We start from the raw sequence: 17065 nt of genomic DNA on the forward strand, positions 1-17065 counted from the left end.
CGCCCGTGGACGCCAACATATTTTGCTGCAGATGAACGCTGGGGAGGAGTTTGAAGGAGTCTTCTCCGGCCAAAAAGCTGAACGCGTACGACTGATAAGCCGTGCAGGCCGTGCAGCTCACTGCTGACATCTTTTGGGAAATCACTATGCACAGTTGTTGAGAACGTTTATACAGTGTATTATTCCCTGTGTGCATAAGGTAATTCAAGTCCACATTAGTAGCCTGCACAATAAATCATTTTAAAGATATTTTTCCAAGACTGACAATCAATTACCCGTTCTCAAGAGCCAAAAATAATAGTATAGTATTTCATTTCGGTTTTAGGTATCTGTAATAGTAGTCATAATAATAATAATAATAATTTAAAATTTTTATTTGAATGGAATTCTTCATACATTAAAAGTTAGGTAAAAGTACTTTACAAAATACAACATGTTGCACTGTAGCAACAAACAGACCAATATCACACGACTTATCAAGTTTGCTAAATCTCAACATAGGTGAGAAGTTTATAATTTATATTTCAGATCCCTGTAACATCCCTCTGCTTTTGATGGCCAGTGTTAATCGTTAAACATGGGGCACGAGATCTTGCTTATAACCTGTCATGTGAATGCTGTACTTTACTCCTTTTTTTGAAGGAACACAAATATCAGTGGTGGAACTTAACTGAATTATAAACCTACAACTGACCACACTACGGCGGTAGGAATTTATACCAAACTATGTTTCTAAAACTGTTGTATGTATGTTTCTGAATTTTATATTGTGAAACCATAATGAAAAGCACCATACACTGAACGGTAACAAATGCAGGCCTATTACCGCTTATTGTATTTTATATTTGTATTATTGTAATTTTTAATCTTTGGTATCTTTCGTAACAGTGAGGATGCGGACTAGCTCTTGGTTGGGACTACTTCTGCTTTGCAGTACACAGTGCGTTCCGACTTCTGGCAGATCAGTAGTTGCAACGCACAGCAAAATGAGAGAGCGAATCTCCAACGAACGTGTGGAGTTTCAGAAGGATGAGAGCAGCTCTTTACAAGTCAAACCTAAAATCACAGTTGACATTCTTATGGGAAAAGCTGTGGAACTACAGTGCAGGAACAAGACGAGTGAAGGTAAACAAAAAGCATTAACGGAGAATTGTACTATGCTCACCTGCATCATTTGATTACAAAAATCACGTGGTTTAAATACAAATATTCTGTTTACTTATAATGTTTGTGTTCTGGTTTGCGGTGTCTAGGGACAGTTAAATGGTGGCAGACCCCTTTTGGCTCATTTGAGGATGGAAAATTTAGTAATAAGGGCCCAGTAGAGCTCGGTAACGGAAACCTGAGGATCATTAGAACCACCGCAAGCCATAATGGTCTCTACTACTGCCACCGTGTGGACAGCCACGGCATAACAATTATTCCATATACGGTGAATGTAGTGACGGCAAATGGAATACAACACAAGACAGAGACATACAACAGGAGTCAGAGAATGGCCAGAGAGGGTGAGGGCAGCTTCTCCCAAAGCCACTTCACTGCAGCTGTAACATCATCAGTTTTGGTCACCTTCATAGGAGCGTTTGCACTTGGTGCATTCAGCAGACCCTATGTTATCAAGTGTTTGTCAAAAGCAGTGCTCACGCCAAGTCCTAAAACTTCCAGCCACGAGCACAGAAATGGAGACGATGTATTCGCCGTTGCTTCCAACGAACAGTCCTTGCAGTTCGACTCTGTGTTCTTCCACAGCAGCCGAAACTTTGAAGACGACACCGTCTTCTTTGCACCAGAGTCATCCCCGCCATTCCAGCCAAAGCAAGAGAACGAAGAACAGCGATACCTGGAGGGACGCAACTCGTCTCTCAGCGCGATCGAAACGGAGACGAGCGATACACTAAGCAGGAGAGACGGGGGCGAGTCGGACCGGGAAGAGCGGGCTACAGCAGCGGCGACAGACCCGAGTAGTCATCGGCAACCCAAGCGGAGAAGCAGAGTTATTAAAGTGTACGACTACGATGAAGAGGGGAAACGGTACAGCCACATAAAGGAACCAGAGGAGCTGGATGAGAATGAACCCAGGCGCAGACACAGGGTTGTGTCTCTGACGCGCCTCAGCGCCATTATGAGCCAGGCAGAAGCGCTGGACTCGACTAACAGGAATCCAGCCGAACCAGACGAGCCTCTGCCTCCCAGCACGGTTTAGGCCTTTAACAGACCCAATGAATCCTTTGAGTTCTGTTATACCTAAAGCAACTGTTGCCAAGCCATTTAAATCTGTTTTTACAAATAATGTATACAACAGGTCTAAAATGAAAGAATTAGGAGGAGAAAAAACAAGTTGAACAGAAACGCTAAAACATGAATCATCTTCCACTGCCCGGACATGGAAAACGAGCACAAGCGAAGCGGCAGCCTGAAGGAGGGGGGCACTCATCTCGCACAACAAATAACTGATGGCCGTTGATGGGGTTTTTTCTGCCTCCACACTTCTGGGGAAAAAAAGAGGCAAGAACGTTCAAATTGTATATTCTGGAATATATTTTACAGTGTGAACATGCCCAAGGGAAAATTGCAATTACTTACAATTCCTTTATTTTCTTTTGAAAACACTATAAACAAGGCAAAACTCAAAATGAAAGGGAAAAAATTTACATAAACAGATGACTTCCCTCTACCAGATCATACAACACTGGCAATGTGACTGCTGCAAAAGATGCAATACATATGAAGAAAAAACAAAAAAACAAAACTGTCCCCCTTTTTGGACTTCTTCCTTTTAAAAAGTTAAATTAACACTGAAAGTCTCTGGGTACTGATGGGTCTGCCAGCAGCTCAGGAGGCGTGGGCAGGCCTGTAAAGGGGGGGGCGGGGTTCTCTGGACTGTTTGGTATGGAGGGACAGCTTCCACTGATGTGCTTTCCTTGCCCTTTTATTTGACATAAGTCAACCGGTTTCTGCTATAAGGCCAGCCTGGCTTTGTACCATTCCACAAACTCGTCCAGCATCACAGGCCCTGAGGAGGGGGTAGAGGACGCAGGGTGTTACCATGACAGAAGAGTTCAACGAAAACAGCACAGCCTGACCTGATGGTGCCGAGCAGTAACAGCTGCCAGACATAACAGGGATAAAATGTTATGATGATCCCAGCAACAAAAAAGAAGAGTGACGTCACTAGGGTTGTACAATATAGATAAAATATTATGTGGCATTAATTTTTCTGCACATTAGAACATGCTTTACAACATTAAAAACACACTGGTAAACCTTGATGTGACATGCATGAAAACTGGCCTGCAATATCTGGACTTAATTCACATGATTAGACCAATCTAAATGATTTCTATGATTCATAATACACACCAGAACATTTTTCAGGATTGTCTAAAAGTTCATGATGCTTACAGCAAAACAACCTTTGTGACATCAGACCGAGCTCTTTAAATATCTGCAGTACCTTTGCAATACCAGTGTTACCAAAGCCATTTAACTGGAAGATACAAAAATCCATTCAGCACTGGGACACAGCGTTTGTGCTCTTACTGCGAGATGAAACTACATCAGGGAGGAGTGCTGAGGACAGCACGATGAGACTTACAGGCTCCGTCTTCGTCATAGTTGCTGAGGTCTGGGTGAACAGTGCGACTGAACTCTAAGACATTGTACCACTGGTCCTTGTTCATGACTTTGTACTTGGATTGCTGAAGGTTTGGAGAGAAGAAATCAAGGGAAGAATTGTGTACATCCAATATTGCACATTAGTAACCTAGGACCATTCCAGTCTCATAAATAAGCAAATGGCCCAACCTCCAAAAACTGGTGGAACACAGGAAACAGGGGCCACGTCCTTCCCAAGAGCAGTGCCAACATTGACTCAGCAGTATCCATGTCTAGACTACGCTGGTCTTTGTCCTAAAGATACAAAAATAAGGATAACAGACATTCCCTGTTAAATATTAGACAGATTTATATAGATCTCATCCACTAAAAAGACCATCAGACGGAATGATGTGATTGTCCCATTTTAGTGAGTATAGTTTTAATGTAGCAACACCACATCCTGGCCCAGCAGCAGCAACTGTGTGTTCAACTGTGTGTTCAATTGCTCAAGATGTATTCAGTTATAATTGTAAGTTACTTTGGATGCTGTAAATGCAAACCCCAAGCCCTGATATTCAAACGCTAATTTCACCCTGGCAAAGTCGAAGGCGTATCTGTAGATGTTCCTGAACAAAGTTGCGTCATTCAGCTGAGTGCGCAAGTAGTCCATCTTGCCTTGTAACCTTTCAGTGCAGTCACATCTGTTACAGAGGAAATGGAAGTTCAGATTAACATGAAGAATCTGAGACAGACAGAGAGAACCAGCAATTGACCTTGAAGGCTTCTCGCTTACTGCAGTGAAGTCATTCCCTTGAGCCAGTCTTCTTTTGTGAAAAAACCCATGTTTGGTGCCTCAAGCTTCCAAGCCAACACCAACATAATAATCTAGAGCAGAGACCCCAAAATAACATTTACCTCTAGCCTAATAAATCCCTGAAATAGACAAACTGGTTTGTGTTTAAAAAGCTATATATTTTTAAGCATTCTCCCAATAGTGAAAGAATGTGGTCGTGAATATGAACAAATCCTGAAGACGCTCACATTTTCTGGCTCCACGCCAATATCCTCACAGAACTTTTCCATGCCCTCGGGTCCAACCACATCATCCGGCCCTAGCAGGAAGATGAGAAAGTTGATCAGTGGCCAATGAATCCAACTCAGAAAACGGTAGACATATCAGTCAAGTTAATTTCAGATAACACATAAATCTTGGTTTGCTCCCAGAAAGAAATAAAGCCTCTTTACCAATGTGAACAGATAGTAACTCACATACCTGCATATTCATAGAACCACGCAAGGCATTTCTTACTAGAGAACTGATCTTCAGGGTTAATGAATCGCCCAGGTGTTTGTGTCCTGCAGTAACTAGGACATGGCAATTACACAAAGATGTGTAAAAAATTAATATTCTGTATGAATTTACTCTTCCCAGTCCTAAAGAAATACTACTTGTGAACCTGTTAATCAAATTGTCAATCATGTCAACTGCCTATACAATCAACTCCACAAAAAAAATGTAGAACACAATTCATCATCATTTGGACATACATTTACCTCTCTCCTACTGAAAACACTGTGTGTAAAAGCTGGGAGAGGAACAGAAAGCAGAAGACAGTGCTACCTGGTAATTTTGCACTTTCTGACGCTGGGGTCTTCTGAGCCAGAGGACTTTCTTTTCTTTTTTACAGGCATACCGGGGTTTCCAAACAGTCGATTTAGCCTAACTGAATCTAGGTAAGGAAAAAGGGGAAATATCAACATCAATTTGACTTAACACCGGCTACTAAAGACAGGTTTAAATGCAACTGTACCTGTGTACTGGTTGTTTTGTCCATTCAAGTCAACAAGATTCTTTAGAAAGGAAACAATGTCATCAGAAATCACAGTACATATAAGCTGAACACACAAGTTAACACGTTTAGGCAGCTTTCTGTCCTTAGTCCTTAACTGAACTGTTTTAGTATAGACATAAAATGATACAATCATTGCTTATGCCATGTTATGGAAAGGGTGGTAAATACATAGCATGCACAGTATGTCGAGGTGTATACAAAAAGCATTTAATACTAACACATTACTTACAAGTCTATCCAGTGTCTGAGATACTTTCTTTATGTCTGCCAGTCCGGAAGGTTTCCTTGGGAATAGAGTTAAGAGGACTGTTACAAGCATTTATTATTCTTAACAGAAAACGAACAAAGAAACATCCTCTAGAAATAGCTTCCAATGCAGCAATTTTCACGGCAAATCGAGCTTTGATATATAAATGACTATCCATTACGTTTTGCTGTTAACACCACTCATATTATTGCTGTTTAGAAATGTTACAGTTAAACTCGAATGACAATCTTCAGAATCATTGGAAGATTCGGGAATTATAAGAATCGCACTTTAAAGCAAGGTATATAGCTATTAACATGGCATGTTGGTGGCGACTTCCATACAGTATCGTACCACCTCTCTATCATCTTTATTCGGTCTCCTAGCGCCAGCTAACTGCGTCATGGCTTAAATGTTTCACATAAGGATTACATTAGTCGCTGATTACATTACAGTTAACATTAATCGAGTGTCAGCTACGTGTAACAGCACAAAGGTGTGTTATCTTCACGTTAAATAAATACAACTATCACTGGCCTTCCCAGCTGACAAGCTTGCCTTTTGCTAGCTAACATGGTATTTTTCCTGAAAACATTAACGCCATGCTAGCTAGCTAACTAGCTAGTTCATGGTTTGTACCAATAATAAATAATTAGCTAGCTAACCGGTTAGGTTACATTGATTTTACAAGTTATCTGTAGGTTAGTTTGAAATCAAAATGAAACTGCACGATTAAAAAGTAAACTTGAAATATCATGTTGTTATTGGCTGGTCATTGGGGTTGACGATTGCTACAGACTAACCACAAAAGTAAGACGTCAAGCTAGCTAGCTCCTTCGTAAAAACATCCCCAAAGAGCAGACGAGTGACAACTTGATAAAAGCACAGCCAGCTACCTAGCCACAGCTTGCATCGTTTAAAAAATTAAATTCATTCCATACAATTCAGCCTGTCAGATTACAACTCTTTTGTCTACCAAACAGGTCGACATTTGTTCGACGTAGTTGTTATACTGTGAATTTTAAAAATATCAATTCAAATATTAAGCAGTAGGAACACAAGGCAGAAAACTAGCTATGATTAAGTAAACGAAGTAGCTAGTCTACCGCTAGCGTATTTAGCTTAGTTAGCTAATGTAAACTTCAGTCTAGCTAGCATAACCATGCCGGGTGGCAAAAATATCCGATCAAATCTCAAAGGAAATACATTTCCCCATTGTTACTTAGCTATTAGTATCATATTATAGAGAATATTCATCTAACCTGAAAATCCGATTTTGTGTAGGCAGGCAAATCGTTTTTCTACACAACAGGACAATCGCAACTACACTGGTCTTCTACTTGAAATCTGTAACCAATCGAATTTTCTTGTTCACTTCCCGGTCGTTCGGCGCTTCTTATACAGCAAAATAAAAGTCACTATAGCCTTTTTTTGTTGGTAAATGCTCCATCTTCTTAGTCTCTTATTACATATATAACTAACTGTGGCAAAAAGTCAGTTTAAATATGAAAATAAATAATAATTAAAAAAAATCACACGTAGTTGTTTTATTCAACGTCCCTTTATTTTTCTTGGAACATTCAAACTAGGTTTTTGCATGCGTAAAGAAAAGCTAACAATTCGTACAAATCTATTACACATTAATCCAGGTGTGTGCACTGCAGTGAAACCTCTTCACTTCTCAATTTCTCCATCTGTGTAAAATACTCCCTTATACACTGTATACTCCCTTGTACATAAAACTGCATACTAATAATGCCTTTAAAAGCTCAGGCTGTGTGTCCAATAGTAATCATGTGTAGAGGCAGAAAAAATTACAAATGCACCTTATTTGTTGCATATAGGGAGAATTAACCAATGCTCAGATTTACATTTTACATCATTTATCTGACAGTGATTTAGATTTACAGTGATGCAAAAGAGTTGGAAAATGTCTTTTTTTGGTCTTACACCTCTAATTCAAGTTCCTCAAGCTCCTTCAACAGTTGCGCTTCCTTCTGCATCTTCTCAAGCTGTGGGATCATTTTAAAAGTTAATAATTATTATTTATTATTAAGTTATATGGTGCTCTTTGTGGTTCTCAGATCTGCAGTACACTTTAAAATAGCCTCGACCAGTTTCTTAGACCCAGATTACACCCAAGGATAGATTCAAAATGATTTCTGTATCTGATTCACTATTGGCACTGCAATATAACCAAAGGCTAGGCCTAATCCATGTCCATGGGTTCCACTTTAAATATACCAGCAAGGGTCAAGAATTTATAAAAACAGAGAGTGTTGTTTACCTAATATAAAGATACCTCATCGGAAAATTATACACAAAACCAACATTCTATTTTGTAATTGCAGGTATCAGGTAGGCAGTGAGCTGATCAGTACCTGGTTTTTCTGAAGCGGTTTGCCTGCTGCTTGCTGCTCCTTGAGCTCCTCAATAGCCTTTAGTTTCTGTGCCAGACACAGCTTTTGGTTAGATTGCTGCCAGCATACTATTCACTGAAGTGTAATAACTTAAAATAAGTTCAAAATATTTAATGTGATATACCTTTTTTAAGTTTTTAATCTTTTTGTCAGTTTCGGGGTCTCCATGGCTAGATGTTACAGGAGCCTGACTCGCAGGGGCAGGCTCCAATACAAGATGGGGTACTTCATCAGATTTGTTTTCCTGTATTATAAATGAAATACCAAAAGAAAAATCAATCAATCTACAGAATGATGTAAGTTAGTCAATGATGCAAAGCAGACAGTGATAAAACAACTTTGTACCTTTTTCCTGTCAGGCACCTAAATCATGTAGCAATACGTCATTGTGACTCATCCCAAACTTAGATGGTCTTTAATTGCTGTGTTCTTAGAAAGTAATTTCTGTAGCATTGCCATGTTCTGCCTATCCCATCTGGTTCTTGCGAGTTCACGTCAAATGCCCCCCCATAAACTGCGGTCATTTCCTTTCCTTGCATCTGTTCCTGGCATTTTAGCGACTCCTTCTGAAGGATGTGAGAAATGATGCAAGGACAAGATAAGAGGATAATATTGGTGCCAAATGCATTTGCCAAGGGAGTCTTTTTCCCTAAAGCAGCACAGTGAAACAAAAATGTCACTTACTGAAGACTTCTTATTCAGCTATATTGCCCATCACTGGTAACTGATGTCCATCAAAATATTACTGCATGTATAGGCTACATGTCTAAATGTTTATGTTCTTGCCTATGCAAGATTCTGTCCTATCCAACTAACTTCATACGGACATGTATTGTGGAAATTCGAGCACATTTTAAGTGACTTTGATCCAAGGTTTTTTTTTGTCCCCAAGGCTTTTATTTGCTATATAAAATTATTATTAGTTATGTACTTGTAGTTTATTTAACTTTTGTTTTGCTATGGCCTTTTATTCTTGTTTTTATAGCTTTTTACTAGTTCATGAAGATTTGCATCAGCTTATTACTCAAGAGTGTTATATGTCAACAAATAAACAAACATTAAATATGTACAAGGAAGACTCCAGGATATTAATAAACCTTGAACCTGTTTAGCTGCTTTCTTTGCCTCTCGTCGTCTCTGGTTTTTCAAAGCTGCCTTGGATATTTGCTTTTCTCCAGCAGCTCCAGGTTTCATATTTTGTGGTGGCTCATCTTCATGCTAGCAGAGTGGGAGGAAATTCTCATGAGCCACGGCCACTCACAGTCATCAGCCACATCACATTGAGCACTGGTCGAACAATGCACATCCAACAAGCTCACCAGTTTGTAAGTGCTACTCTCTGGTTTGTTGCGGAGGGCAGGAGGCCGGTAGACCTGGGCAGGCTTGGCCTCAGTGCTGCCAAGCTCACTTGACGCAGCCTGATACTTCACCGCTTTCTCTGGGAACGTTCCAGCTGGGAAGGGTTGCCAGAGCACCTCCCAGAGCTCTTTGCCAGCTGGTGTGTCTTCCTTGTAAAGGACTGTCCCCGTGTAGTGCCAGATTTTGTAGCCATTGCTGACCCTGAGTCTGGGCGAGCAGGTTGCAGTCACAATGTGCTCTCCGTCTGGGCACCAGGAGAAGTGGGTTGTGTCGGCAGCCTGGGGTTTAGACACCTGCCTGTACTTCTTCACATCCCATACCTCCATCTGCCCTCTCAAGTTCCCAAACCCCGCGAGGACCAGGATGTGGCCCTGAGGGCTATAAAAAGCAGCGTTCCGTGGGCCCGTACCAAAGTCAAAAACGGACTCGCATTTGAGGTTAAAGACTGTAGCCTTGGCAGGCATGAAACCATACACAACACAGAACTCTGAAGAGTTGGGGCTCCATGATACATCATAAATAGGACCGTTCTTGGCTGTTCAAAAAGGGGACAAAACAACAAAACAACTACATAAATAATAGCACAACACTTTAGGATTATAATAAACATGATATTTTTTCTCTATTTTAGCATATCTGCTGGCCTATAATGTAGCATGTTCATAATAATGTTAATGGTTGTTATGATCATAATTAATCTAGCTAGCGATGTGTCCTGCTTTTCTCAGGGAGGAAAAAAAAATTTTCACTGCTCAGGACATTCAAACACAAGCCACTATCAGGAAGCCAACAGGCGTACTTTTAGGTTGCTAACTATCTAGTTATAACTAAGTGCTTCAGTGCTTTCACTGACACTGCATTTCAGTATCTCTGTCCTTCAAAAGTAATTTGAGTTTTTTTATGAGTGACTACTTTCCCACTGCTGAAATGTGAAATGTCTTCAAGTTTTCAATTTAATGTTAGCTGTGGCTATAGCCAACAACTACAAAGCAGGCTAATATTTGGTACTTTACACAGCAAATCAGCTTCCATGGCAGCACACCTTTAGGAAAAAGGGCATTTTCCACAGCAGTAAGAGATGGAAGACTGCTCAAATACTATGCTCCTGTTGAAAGCATCTCAGGTACAGCTAACACTTGCATAAAACTGCTGTGCAGTAGATCGTGGTCCAGCAAGACAAGCCTTGTCTAGTGGCCTTGTCATTAGAAGAACGTTGGCTTTACTCCAACTTCAAATACCTCGATAAACATGAACTCTTATGCCAACTCATTTTAGAAAATAAAAACACGTCAATGTAAAATAAATTATGGTTTTTATGAAGTAAGTGTACACTTACGCAGCTGTACCACTGCACTTTCTCCATTCGTGGCGAGATAATGTAAGGTCTGCTCTCCATAGTATGATGCACCGGTTTTATCCACCTCTGTGCTGGCTGTCACTAGAACCGCACTGCCTATAGAGAAGAAAAACACCGAATAACATGGAGTGAAATGGCCCCGAACAATGCTCAAGTTTACAACCACCCTTATTCTGCAATATTTTTGTCAGCTAAATTTAATATCCAAATTATTTTGGCCACATAATCTATCAACACAATAGCGTGGAGTAGGAATGGATGCATACCTTTTTTGTTCCATAGCATGGTCACTCTGTCAGCTTTGAAAAAACTTTTGTTGGCCAGCGCTGAAGTTGGACCAGCAAAATTAGGGTACTGGTAAAGGCGGACAAAGGAAGGTGCACCTTTGCTTCCAGGGACATAGACAGCAACCTTGAGCAAAACCACAGGAGATTAGATTATTATTCTGTATATCACAGACAAGGGCAAATGTATTCCAATGAGTCGGGGCATACAACCGTGCAAAACCTAATACCTTGCTTGGATTGTTTCCTGGGGATAGAGCAAATTCATTCACCTTCTGAAGGTGGAGTTTGTTGGCAATTGTTTCTGCACAACCAAAACATGTACAGCATGAATACTACTGATCCTTGTTCAGCAAAAGAAAACTGGTTTATTCGCACAAGCTGATTAACGCACATTTAAAAATAATTCGTTATAATTACAAATTTAACAAAGTAAAACCAACAGAAACTGCTCCACTACAGCATGTTTTAGGTAGATGCAAAAAAAAATGTTCAGAGTTTGAAAGAAAAGACAGACAGTCTTACCAAACTTATTGTTCTCAAAGAAATGAAGTTCATTGTTAACACATCTCACTGCAATACTTTCATCATCTGCCCAACTTGGACACCTAGAAAAAAACAAAAACAAAACAACAGTAGCCAAATGAAAAAAAAAAAAAAAAAAATCTATGCATTTTTAGACATATTACTAACTAGTCACAGCCAAGGAGCCTGTTACTAGTTAGAAACATGAACTGATGTAACTATCGAAAATAACAATAGGATGTACTTAGGATTATTACCATCTTCTTACTGCTATTATTCACTCACCATCCCTGCACCTTTTTCTGGTAGAATGTTTTGATGCAGTCACCTGTTTGCAGGTCCCAAAGCTGCAGGTTAGCCTCACCCTGGGGGTTATCCTGTGTTTCTTAAGTATTAAAGGAGTAAGGTCATTATTCAAATGAGAGATAATTGTCAGTGGTTAGACAAGGTTATGCTTAGAAAACCACCATAAACACTGTATACTGTTAATTAGTAATTATATACAAAAGGAATACATACAATACAATAAGACCTTATTGAGTTTGAAATTTTAAGACTACCAACAGATGATAATTAAAACACTCACTAGTGTACTGCTTCCAGGTAACCAGAACTTTGCCCAGAGGAGAGAATTCCAGCATTGATGTTTTCGGTAGATCAAAGGACTTCAGCAACTCTCCAGTCGATGATTTAACCACATTGACCCTACACAAAAAGTACAAGAAGACAAATATCAATTTCTCAAAAAGGGTAGTCAAAACACATTTACGCAGTGTTTCCTGCCTACTTGACAAAACTAAACTAAAGCCTTCATCCATTGAACTGCCAGACAGTGATGCCTGGTTCTTCACTCCAGAGAACACATTGCCACTGCTCCAGAGTCCAGTGGTGGTGTGCGTTATACTACTCCAGCTGATGTTTGGCATTGTTCATAGGGAACTTTATCTTGTGTGCAGCTGTTCTGCCATGGAAACCCAAACCATTTCATTAAGCTGCTGACACAGTTGTGCTGATGTTGCTTCCAGTGGCAGTTTAAAACTCTGAGTTGAGCATTGAGAGAATAGGTGATTCTTGCACAAATATCTACTTTGGGAAAACACAGTTGCTCCACTTTGTGAGTGTGTGGTCTGAGCTACTGTTGCTACAAGATGCATCCATTTTACAATACATGCACTTATAGGTGAACAAGGCAGAAATTTCACAATTGATTTGATTTGGCAAAGCTGGCATCCTCTGATGCCACATTTAAAGTCACTGGTTTCTAGAGTATGACACCTTCTACTGCCAATGTATTTTTATATACCTGTTAGCACTCAGTGTCCACATACTTTTATAATGCAATATAGTACATTTCCATACATACTTTTCCCCATTGCACCAGCCAAACAAAGCACCATCTTTGCTGAAAGTCACATATCTGCTCTGCCGGTTATCTCTGAAAAGCAAAGTTAGTTACATATTAAATTTGTCCTGAAATGAGTCTTTATTGCAATGTGTTACCATGAGCAATGACCCACCGTTGGAAAGTCTGAAATTCTTCACAGTTCGGTGGTCCACGTAGCAGGATCGTTCCATCTGATCCCCGAACTGTTATTGGGGTATTGGTGGAAGAGACAAGAAAACAGGTAACCTGGTCCCCAACCCAAAGAGTAGGTACTTGGGCCACAACCTTTCACTGAACACCAGTTTGTTTGTCTTGACGTCAAGAGGTTTCTAGCTATACAGCTTGCCATTCATCTAGCATACCTTACATGCTCGTTCCCTTTCCACGGTGTTTCTCTCCTACAGAAACGTAGCTAACTGGCCATTATAAATGGCAATCGACGTGAAGTTTGTAAAAGTATAGCTAGTACATATAGCGTAAAAAGTTACAACAGTCCAAAGTAAATAAATTGATTAATTTGCTTACCTGCTAAGTGTGGTGTAAAAGGCGCCATATTGAAACGGAAATTGTCATAAAGGAATCGCACACGTAACAGATCCGGACTGGTACAGTGGTGTATGCTTGAAACGGACACAAACATTATGTGGATTTCAGTGTAATGCATTTCTAACCCATGATATCGAATTTATTAATAAATACAATAATGAATATATGACGATCTGACAGATGTTGCTAAAAACGAAACCCATTTTTAATCACATTCTCTTGACACGTCTCGATGTGGCAGAATTGTAAAAATGTGTATCACGTAGATATTCCGTCTTGGAACTGATGGATATTTAGTCTACAATCTCTGTTAAAATTAGATTAAGAATTATTAAGGCGCAGACTAATAATGTACAAACTTGAGAGTAGATCAAATACCAAGCTTAGTCAAGTACGCTGATTTGTTTTCCAATGAAAGTTTCTACTGAGTCTGAATCAAAAAAATGATGCACTGGATTAAAAGAAAAAAATAAAAATAAAAAGAAAAGACCACTGAGATTGAGTCATCTCCAGAGACAGTCCAGATTCGCCACGACCGCGGAATAAGAGTCGAGGGTGGAGTCTCCCTTATGTGCACGTAGACTTCTCTGAGGACCTTCCAGCCGAGGGCCAGCGGGGGCGAAGCAGGTAGTGTTGACGTGAGCTGTAAGAGTTTGGGGGTTAGTTAAAAAAAATCCGCGAGATTTCTCATCGTTCAGCTACCTCGGTTACTCCTTAAACATGGTTGCAAAGCAGAGGATACGCATGGCTAACGAGAAGCACAGCAAAAACATCACACAACGAGGAAACGTGGCAAAATCTTCAGTAAGTTTATGCTATGAGGCTAACTTAGTAGCTAGCACTGACTATCGTATGATATGTGGCTAACAAACAACACCGGTGAGCGGAATGATTTGAGTTTGAAGCAGCTGTTGTAGGTCGCTACGGTATACTGTTACGGCTTAAAAGTCAGTGGTTTGATATTTAGATATAGTAGCTAGCCATGTTTCTTGAAAGGCATCAAATGTACCTAGCCAGCTATGCTAGCTAGCGAGCTATCTAGATTGTTTCAAATGTCGTAGTTAGGTTTTGTATTTGGATACGAGGATAGTTGCATGGAAAGACCAACTTCTTAGAGATGCTGTCGATAAATTCCCTCTTAGAAATGCTGATCCGAACACTGGCATGTGGTCATTTACATACATTTAGCTACATTTCTGGTCATTAAAAATAAACTGTAGAGTTATTTGCGTAGACAATGCCTTTATGCGGGTCCCAATATTTTTCCTGCAGAGAGGCTCACAAGATGAAAAGGCGGCAGTAGGACCGTGGCTCCTAGCTTTATTCGTCTTTGTAGTATGCGGATCAGGTGAGTTAACCAAAGTTTTTGTGCGCACTGAAGCAGTGATGTATGGTTTTTATACAGCATGCTCTGAATAAGCACTGTCAATGTTCAGCTATTCAATACAGACCTGCAATGCACAGCTTGAGTATTAAATGATGAACCTTAGCTTGATTTAATTCCTACAGAAATCGTTTGCTCTTTTCGATTGGCTCCTTGGAATCATGTTAGCTTTATTCATTGTTAACGCTTTCCTGCTTGTATAGGCATGTAATCCCCAATTATAAGTTGATCAGGATGCTAAGTGAAAGGTCTGTTAGGGACCATCAAAGAATAGTCGTGAACCTTTAGTTAAGTTTGGGGTGGATGCAAATCTTGCGTTTATGTTAAAATCTTTGGATTTGCCCAGTAAAGGAATTAATCACATGTTTTACTAATATCATTAATGTTACAGTTTGGAATGTTTAACACTTGGGGCAAAGTGTTTTTCTTTTGTTGTTATCATCTGTCTGTCAACAGACCTCGATCTTTGTTCATCTTATAATGGAACAGTCAATAGGCATTCTGTCACTTCCATTCCATAACCAAAAGCTACCTACAGCATTTTCCTCCTTTTCAGTTCTTTGTTTTAATGATGGCCTCATGCTATTGGAATGCCTCTAGTATCATTGCCTCAAAGTGTTGATAAAACAGTCACTTGGGTAATTTGACTTTGATTCAGTAAGTTATTTGAAACAGTTATCACTTTCAGTGTGAGCACAGAAGCAGTGATGTATGATTTGTTTCACAGCATGCACTAAATAAAACACTGTCAATATTCAATACAGTCCTGCAATGCTAAGCTTGAGTATTAAATGAGAAATTTGAGCTTGACTTAATTCTTACAGCAATCGTGTTTGCACTTTTTGCTTGACTCCTTGGAATCATGTTAACTTTATTAATTGTTAACGTTTTCCTGCTTGTGTAGGCATGTAATCCCCAATTATTAGTTGATCAGGGATGCTAAATGAAAGGTCTATTGGGCACCATCAAGAAATGTTGTGACCCCTTTCTGACTGCTTGATCACTTATTAAAGAGAATAAATTTGGAAGATTTTGAAGTCTTTGCAGGGCTTCACCCAAAACTGTCTTGACTTTACAGGCTTTCGGGATATCTTTTCATGAAAATGGGTTGCAAATGTTTTCAGTGCATCCTAATTACCATATTTGATATGCTTTCTTTTGTTATATATGATACATTTTTTTAGCATTCAGTAAATTATCCAGAAGGATATCAATTTGATAATTTGGCATTGTTTGTTTTTCTGTCTTCAGCCATTTTCCAGATTATTCAGAGCATCAGAATGGGCATATAAGGAAGCAAGCTAGCCATCATCACTCAGCATTCCACCCTTTGTTCTTCCCGCTGTGCTGGAAAGGCCGAAGATCACCTGTCTATTTCTGAAGTCTTATTTAAAACATGTTGCTGTTGTCACAATATTCTGATCTCTTGTGCCTTACAAAAATAGTGGTAAAATGGAAGAAAACATTTGTAGTTAAAATTAAAATAAATAAAAAAATCAAGCCATATCTTATAGAACATTCCAGCACAGGATTACTTTTTTCTTTCTTTCTTTTTTCCTTTTTTTTTAAAACCAAGTTTACTGATGCATCTGCCTTATTATTGCTAGACATTCTTTCAATATTTGTATTCTTGGTTTTTCCATTTGTTTCTGAGGATTATTTGATGGTTCATTCTAGGCTGTTTCTGTATACCATGCAATGTGTATATGGGTGCCAAAATATGAGGTTTTAATTTAGGCCAGATAAATACGCAAGTTGTCCTGAATGAATGCAATATAATTATGTAAACTATTTGGAGCTCTACACCTTGTATTCATTCCTGTCTATGTTTAATGCTGTGCATTCTTTGAACTGTATTTTGACAGAAATAAATGAAGGTGTTTAGAATCAAGTTTGTTTATTGGACAGTTGCAAAATGTTTCTGCTTTCCATCTGAATGTCCTTTTAACAAATAAAAAGATTACGTTTTTAGTTTGTTTGCCCTAAACACCTAGTTCATGTTTAAGACTTTATTTTATACATGTTTGCAGGTTAGTATTGATTATGGTTTAATGTGTTACTACTACGTGTTTTGTTTGTTTGTTTTACATTTACAATGTTAATGTGTAG

General features: G+C 39.4%; 4 protein-coding genes across 4 annotated transcripts; 2 read left to right on the plus strand and 2 right to left on the minus strand.

Moving 5' to 3' along the window:
* The first annotated feature begins 695 nt into the window (after positions 1–695).
* On the plus strand, positions 696–2616 carry LOC113576979. The gene is made up of 3 exons (XM_027009378.2): positions 696–706; positions 889–1125; positions 1254–2616. Exons 2-3 carry the CDS (start codon positions 894–896, stop codon positions 2201–2203), a joined length of 1182 nt encoding a protein of 393 aa, XP_026865179.2. The 5' UTR covers positions 696–706; positions 889–893; the 3' UTR covers positions 2204–2616.
* dcun1d5 (DCN1, defective in cullin neddylation 1, domain containing 5 (S. cerevisiae)) lies at positions 2575–7058 on the minus strand. The gene is made up of 11 exons (XM_027009340.2): positions 6960–7058; positions 5680–5734; positions 5409–5448; positions 5219–5327; positions 4871–4962; positions 4639–4709; positions 4391–4482; positions 4190–4298; positions 3805–3909; positions 3596–3698; positions 2575–3013 (listed from the first exon to the last, which is right to left on the minus strand). The coding sequence occupies exons 4-11, from the start codon at positions 5287–5289 to the stop codon at positions 2958–2960; spliced, it is 699 nt and encodes a 232-aa protein (XP_026865141.1). The 5' UTR covers positions 5290–5327; positions 5409–5448; positions 5680–5734; positions 6960–7058; the 3' UTR covers positions 2575–2957.
* A 181-nt stretch (positions 7059–7239) lies between these two features.
* eif2a (eukaryotic translation initiation factor 2A) lies at positions 7240–14071 on the minus strand. The gene is made up of 15 exons (XM_035525619.1): positions 13951–14071; positions 13552–13646; positions 13160–13229; positions 13006–13077; positions 12229–12347; positions 11928–12027; positions 11643–11725; positions 11348–11421; positions 11100–11244; positions 10813–10929; positions 9437–10011; positions 9222–9335; positions 8242–8361; positions 8079–8144; positions 7240–7709 (listed from the first exon to the last, which is right to left on the minus strand). The coding sequence occupies exons 2-15, from the start codon at positions 13577–13579 to the stop codon at positions 7644–7646; spliced, it is 1749 nt and encodes a 582-aa protein (XP_035381512.1). The 5' UTR covers positions 13580–13646; positions 13951–14071; the 3' UTR covers positions 7240–7643.
* A 101-nt stretch (positions 14072–14172) lies between these two features.
* Positions 14173–16927, plus strand: serp1 (stress-associated endoplasmic reticulum protein 1). Its single transcript, XM_027009359.2, has 3 exons — positions 14173–14376; positions 14845–14920; positions 16208–16927. Exons 1-3 carry the CDS (start codon positions 14293–14295, stop codon positions 16246–16248), a joined length of 201 nt encoding a protein of 66 aa, XP_026865160.1. The 5' UTR covers positions 14173–14292; the 3' UTR covers positions 16249–16927.
* Positions 16928–17065: the final 138 nt, after the last annotated feature.

The sequence above is a fragment of the Electrophorus electricus genome, chromosome 4 (genome assembly GCF_013358815.1).
Source record: "Electrophorus electricus isolate fEleEle1 chromosome 4, fEleEle1.pri, whole genome shotgun sequence".
Lineage (NCBI taxonomy): Eukaryota > Metazoa > Chordata > Actinopteri > Gymnotiformes > Gymnotidae > Electrophorus > Electrophorus electricus.